This window comes from Wolffia australiana, chromosome 5 (assembly GCF_029677425.1).
Source record: "Wolffia australiana isolate 7733 chromosome 5, ASM2967742v1".
NCBI lineage: Eukaryota > Viridiplantae > Streptophyta > Magnoliopsida > Alismatales > Araceae > Wolffia > Wolffia australiana.
This window is the reverse complement of record NC_135839.1, coordinates 15,897,128-15,904,023: the sequence shown is the minus strand read 5'-3', so window position 1 is coordinate 15,904,023 and position 6,896 is coordinate 15,897,128. Positions and strand designations below refer to the sequence as shown.

The 6,896-nt window shown below is 38.4% G+C and overlaps 1 protein-coding gene across 1 annotated transcript; it reads left to right on the top strand.

Moving 5' to 3' along the window:
- Nucleotides 1-389: 389 nt before the first annotated feature.
- LOC144703507 (BURP domain-containing protein 3-like) lies at nucleotides 390-2,119 on the top strand. Its single transcript, XM_078575679.1, has 3 exons — nucleotides 390-544; nucleotides 631-739; nucleotides 1,043-2,119. Exons 1-3 carry the CDS (start codon nucleotides 509-511, stop codon nucleotides 1,897-1,899), a joined length of 1,002 nt encoding a protein of 333 aa, XP_078431805.1. The 5' UTR covers nucleotides 390-508; the 3' UTR covers nucleotides 1,900-2,119.
- The last annotated feature ends 4,777 nt before the right edge of the window (nucleotides 2,120-6,896 follow it).

The window sequence follows — 6,896 nt, the reverse complement described above, 5'->3', positions numbered from 1 at the left end:
CATCTCAATCGCATCACGTGAATATTAAATAGATAGATAGTGCCGTCGGCGTCAAGCATTGGCTTACATCATACAAGATGCAAAAGCTGCCCATGTTTGCGGGCTCTTCTGCATGAAAGCTCAAATTGGACTGTCCCCAGGACAGTAAATACTTTGTTGTACAGTGGGGTTTTTCGAAAATTCGTAGTTATTTCCCCGGAATTGTTTCAAACACATCTTTTTATTGACGAAGTTACGTCTATTTGAATTAGCTACTTTCTTAGCCGGAGTAGTAGTTCAACATCCGTCTCCAGCGGGCGGCCTGTCCAAGCGTTCCCTCAGAAGGACGTCGAAAATAAATTGCCGGCCGGTAACGCGAAATGTGTCTATAATGGTTTAATGCATAGACGGAGAAAAATAGGTGCGGATCTCAAGTTGCCGACAGATCTTCTTCCCTATAAATACCATTGCGAAACACCTCCCTCTCCTCACGTATTTCCTCTAGCTTCGTCCTTGTTTCTAGGCTGACATGGCTCGGTTCACCTTCCTACCAATGTTGCTCGGGGTAGGTTTTTCGGTTCTAATATTACTTGCTTAGCTGTTGCTAGTTAGATACTTGGCAAGCTCTAAAATTCGGTTTCTCATCTGCAGATAATGGCGGTGTCAGTTTCAACAGCAGCGGTTATGCCAGAGGACTACTGGAAGAACAAGTTGCCAAACACTCAGATTCCTGGCGCACTTCGTGAGCTCTTGGTTCCTGGTAAGTGCGTTTCATAGTCGTGATGTGCCCATTGGGTAGCCTATCCTCTCATCCAGGGTTTCGTCGCCGGACGATAAACGGAACAGGGAGGCACCATCAACCCGTCATCCGTATTGGTCTTGAACCGAAAAAAAGGAACGAAACCCCTATCTGATTCCCGTTCCATATAAGCCCCCGGACGGAGATAAAACGAAACCGCAATGCTTGTAACTGCAGACCATTTTAGTCCCGTTATAAACCTTAGTCGGCCGCCCGTCGACGAGCCCTGATCAGAATATCGGTTTGCTGTCTATATTTTACCAGGCTTGGTAGGTAACATGGAGGGAGTCATCGTCGGGGAAGGTGGAGTCCACGTTGATGCCGGGAGCACCAGAGTGAACGTCGGCCGTAGAGGTGTCTCGGTAAATACCGGGAGGAGGAGGAGGGGAACTAGGGTCGGCGTCGGCAATGACTTCATATATAATTATGCCGCCACAGAGGCAGAGATTCTCAGCAACCGCGATATAACCCTCTTCTTCGAGGAGAAGGACTTGCGCTCTGGAAAAACGATGAATCTTCAGCTTGCCAGAACCTCGTCAAGCGGCCCTTTCTTGCCTCGCTCTATCGCCAATGCTATTCCATTCTCTTCCCAAAAGCTTTCCCAGGTAATCGACCTCTTCTCTCTCAAGCCCGAGTCCCCTGAGGTCGAGGACATGAAGAAGACTCTCCACACTTGTGAAAGCCCGGCGGCCAAAGGAGAAACCCGTTTCTGTGCAACGTCTCTGGAGTCCATGATCGACTTATCGACTGCCTACTTGAAAACGAACGATGTAACGGTGATTTCAAGTGAAGTCAGCAGAGAAGATACACCCAAGCAACCTTACACGATTACGCCCAACGGTGTGGAGAAGCTGAGAAGCAGCGAGGCAGTGGCTTGCCATGCACAGCCTTTTGCGTACTCTGTGTTTTACTGCCACTTAGCTCGTGCCACCCACGTTTACCTTGTGTCACTGAAGGGGGAAGACGGGGCTAAAGTAAAGGCTGTGACGGTGTGCCATTTGGACACGTCAAACTGGAATCCGGGACACCTCGCCTTCCAGGTATTGAAGGTGAAGCCTGGTTCAGTCCCTATTTGCCACTTCTTACCCCAAGACCACATTATCTGGGCACCGCGTCGCTAAAAGAGCAGCTTGGAGCGGTCTGAATTTAAAAAGCGAGTTACGTCAAGAACTATGTAAGGTATCCTTCATTTAAGCAACCATCGTCTTATAATCCGTCTCCTCGGGGATTATACTCGGAGGTGGACTGTGTTTTTATGCGTTTTCCTTCTTCAAATGTAATGTCAGCTCTTGCTGCTGATTACCTCGGAGAAATAAGTAATAATTCTGAGGTAAAAAGCTACTCACTCGCCCGATGAAAGTGTTGGAACCTGGCTCTCTCACTTCAGCAACTCACACAGAGAAACAAGATGCAAGAACACTTTGAGAGAGAAAGGAACCTTGATGCACACAGCATACTACAACAATAAAAACTCCTACATATTTATTGGCCCTCCCCCATAACTGCCTATGGATTTAAACAAACCCTGACCACACACTTGTCCATGTGCTTGGTCTTCAAAGACACCAGTCTTTAGCTCCTTAAAATAGGCTGCTGCCTCCACATCTTCCTATTAACCAGTTATCCCTGTCGACCTGCTTTATTCTTTGACATAGTCAAACTAAAACCACTAAAATAACTCAGTCAAGATTAAACTCCAACAGAATTGGGTCAGATTCCGTTGAACTATAAGCTGTTATACTTTAAAGGTGGACCTATGTTGGGAATTCGAATACCTATAATTTACAACAAGTTCTGAAGCCCGGGTGAACTTTCGAACGATTCACGTATTAGACTAACTCACAGTGGACTGTGGAATCTACACGTGTCCGCGAAGTTCATCCTGAGACAAAGGGTCGCAATGGTCGGCGAGAAAGTACACACCAAAACCTAATAACATAAAGAAGCGTTGAATGGAAATTACTGTGCCGAATATGTTGCAAACGTAGAATATTTATGTGAAAATTAAATGTCCAAACTAGTATTCAAAATGAAACTAGAGACTCTGATATTCAATTTCAAACGGCATCATTTACCAGATTCATTATTTGATACTTTCATACTGTAAGGATATAAGTCCCATCAAGTTAAATAATTTTATTCTCAGGAAATCTGGAACCACGAGTCCTATTTTCATAGAAAACAGAGCTCAAATAAAAGAAAACACGGGGACTGGAATCACGGGTAACAATCAATGTATTGGAGCAATCCCACATGAATTAGCATAGATCCAATAACTAAATTTTACGCTTCTTTTATTCTACTTTTCATAATAAAGCAAACATGAAAGTAAATCATTCTATGATAACTAAACTAACTTACTCATGGTAGGAGATAAGAAATATTTGAACTATTGTATAAATCATGTTTATCTGAATACATGCATAATATAGACTATAGCTCTATGCACAGAGTGTATGTTTTTGTAAACTTCGATGTGCATTTTCTATTACAGAAAAAACTGAAAAGTACATGATGAAGATATACACATATTCATTTCGTCCTCTGTTTAGTGTAATCTTACCACATCATGAGTTTGTAGTCTATATAAACTTGTTGATATCTTTCTAGGTATATCTCTGGGATTAAAATACGTCAACTCCAGTAAAATTATTATTCATAAACCAAAGTGATTAACAAGTTGATGTCTGAGGTTCCCTTATTTAAAATATAAATAATATTAGTCATTTATATAAATAAAAATTCTAAAAATTCAATTAGTAGTTAATTGTGTGAAGTAATATAGCCTAACATTTTGTCTCTAACGAGTTGTAAAGCAGAGTGTGTTACATAGGACAAGATCAACATTATTTAGTCCTCAGATAACTGTTGAAATAATACTATTAATTTTTATACTTTTAATCAGAACCTAATACATTTTATCATTAGAAATTTATAACAATTATAGGCAGGTTTTTTAAATAATAAAGTGATAATTTTGTCGATAAGGCATAACATTGATGTCAGTTGGTTCCTAGTCAAGTCCAAAGACAAATAAATTGGTTGATCTGATCGATAATTCAGTCATCGTAAAAATGAAGACAGAGCACAGTATTTGTACTAGGCCACAAACACATAAATGATGACTATCCTGATTGTTATCTGCATCATCCAAATCCATAGCATTGCACGTAACAGTTCACCGTTCAAAGATCTAAAATTGGTTTGTATAAAGATTTAAATGAGTGATTAAATGAATGTTATTTATTGTTTTGAAAACATCACATCTATAATAGAAATAAATAGTAGACACAATCTATTACTTGAACTAGATAACATATAAATGTTTGTAACTGTTACTATTAACTTTTTACCATATAAATGTTAACCTAACTTTTTGCAATGCCACAAGTGTGAATATGATAAATCTATACTGTGGTTGTCTGATGCAGATTGGACATAGGTCTACTGACAGTAGTGTCAAACTATCTTTCCACCTCTCCTTGATAGTCATTGGTGCAATTAAAAAAAAACAATAAATCATTCAAGAAATGTATGTCTACTCCATGAGCATGAGGTTTTTAGCTTGCATATCAAGGTTTGTCTCTCTAGTATTTCTAAACACATGACTTGTGTTAAATTATATCATATTGTAAAGTTGGGTATTCAAAAGCATGGCAAGATCTATTAGTTATGTGGTTTATCAAATGAGTCAAAATAAATATCAAAATTTTAAATTTGGCTTCCTGATCTGTTTTATAAATATTTGAAAACTAAAAAAAAAACACATTGGCCAGCTTTATATGTTTTCACCATATATAAGCTAAAATTTATGTCTCCATTTTAAAAATGAAGTTTTCAATACAGAAATCAAATTAAAACTCTTTATCAATTAGTTTAATTCTGAAAAAGAACTTCAATGTCATGTTCTGTGTGTTTCATTTCTAAAAAAAAACACTTATTATATGTGGGTTTAAATTTCACACCATGAGATCGAGTAAAGCAAATACAATGTGCACATGAATATTTCACTTAGTTAATTTGAGTTTTACTTTATTTTTATATGAACCCCACAATGCTACTTAAAGTAAAGTAGATTTTTTGATCACCTTCTCTTAGTTAAAGTAAATAACTTGAATGGTTGTGTAGGAATGCAAATGGGAGTTAAATAGAAATGTAAGGCACAGCATGGACTGGAAGAGGAAGGTCAAGCCATGGGTGGAACCAATAAAAGAGGCCCATGACACAATTTCATTATTGGACTCCATTTGAAAATTTTAAGACATGGATGAAGTGCTAGAATTGTGTAACTAAACCACTATTTGAGATTTGAATTTACATTTTTAAATGGAGGGATGAAGTGATGAGATGTGAATCTAGGCTGAAGAGAAACTAATCATAGGCCTCCATCATTTGAATTAAATCTTCTCTGCTCTCTCTATATCATTCTTTACATTTCTTATCCCAAATTAATCTTGGAGGACTAGAATAGTAGATTTCCTTGAGCCTTATTTATCCTGGGTTTGCAGAGAGATAACTCAGTGTTGATCAATATTCTTGGATAAAAATCATCATTCAGGCCTTGGAGGCAGTGATAATGAGGTTTGTGTGGACCCCAATATCTTCAATATAATATTCTTACATCTTGCTCTAGCTGAACATTCCAGGCCATATCTTATATGAAAGGCGTTCCAATTATACATACTATGCACAAACATTGCTATTGTTGAAAAACTCATAGTAGTACACCACATGCTGCTACCCAACTCAACTTCCCCCCAGCACTTGCCACCCACAAATTTCACACCCATCAATGCAACTCCCCAAAACATTCCACACCAAGAGAATCACCCAAGATATTAGATTTATTGAAATTTATTTTATATCATTGAAAATCCAAACTCCTACAAATAAAATACAATTTTTAGGGTATATTAAGCTCCTTATTAGTTCCGCCATACTTTTACTCAACTAGAAAAAGTATTTACTGCTTCATAAATCAAAATTGTAAAATATTGTACTTGAAACTAAATTCTGGTTTATCAAAATGTGATCATTAAAATCAACCAAAAATGGAGAGTTGATCTGCCAGGTCAAATAGGAGAAAAGTAAAAATCACTAAAATATTATCATTCTGGAAAAACCAAAAATATATCATATGGTTTAAATTTCAATTCAAATAACCTATTGATGTAACACAATATGGCCGGGATTGAGCGGCACATGTTACAACACAAGAGGATGAGGGCTTGTGCAATAAGCTTCATAGCACTGAAATGCACTTGTAAATTCAATGAAATAGTATCAATCAACACTGATTAACTCAGACGATCTATTAAAGTGACGGAGTTTGATTAACCAAGACCAAACTTCTCAATGTCCCTTTGGACCGCTTGGACGACTACGTAATGAGGGGTAATGTTATTACCCAAAGGTGTCCAATCCCCTATCATTAAGGACTAGTAGTATCATACAAAAATGATCCTATTTCTCACAATGGGTGGCTAATTTCTATCTCAATTATGATGATTATGACGGCTTTAAGAACACAAATCAACAATACTAGAGAAAGTAACCAAGAATTTCAGCTTCTTGATCAAAGGACTAGACGAACTGCTTAGGAATGCTGGCGAGGGTTTCCCCACAGATGCCTTGACTAGCAAGAATCCATGGCAAGCATCCTCTCATGATATAAGCTACGAGACGATAAAATAAAAAAATCTATGGAGAGGAGAATCAGGAACCAAATAAAGAAATCTTTCAAATTTCAATGAACTCCAATTGCCTTCTTGGGCATGCCTTCCCTTATATAGGGTAGGGGCATGCCCAATCGAACCAAAACAGGAAGGAGCCATCTTGTGACAAGCAGCCTTTCCTTACTAACAAGTATAATGAAAAACAACATAATGGTCAAGGCCCAAATACAAAAGGCCCTTCCATAATTCGAAAAGAAAATTACAATCACAAAAACACAAAAAGATACAAACGATCTGATGACCCATCATTAGGCCATATACTTAAATGATGGGTAATGGACGTTAACTCGGGCTGCTCGAGGTAGCTGATGGCATACTTTGGCATCGGGGACGATATGGTCCCCCATCATCCTCCCGGAGTGGGAGGAACTCGACTCCAACGA

Coding starts and splice junctions, on each gene's coding strand:
- LOC144703507 (XM_078575679.1), top strand. CDS start 509: ATGGCTCGGTTCACCTTCCTACCAATGTTGCTCGGG. Junction 545..630: donor TCCTACCAATGTTGCTCGGG/GTAGGTTTTTCG, acceptor TCTCATCTGCAG/ATAATGGCGGTGTCAGTTTC. Junction 740..1,042: donor TCGTGAGCTCTTGGTTCCTG/GTAAGTGCGTTT, acceptor ATATTTTACCAG/GCTTGGTAGGTAACATGGAG.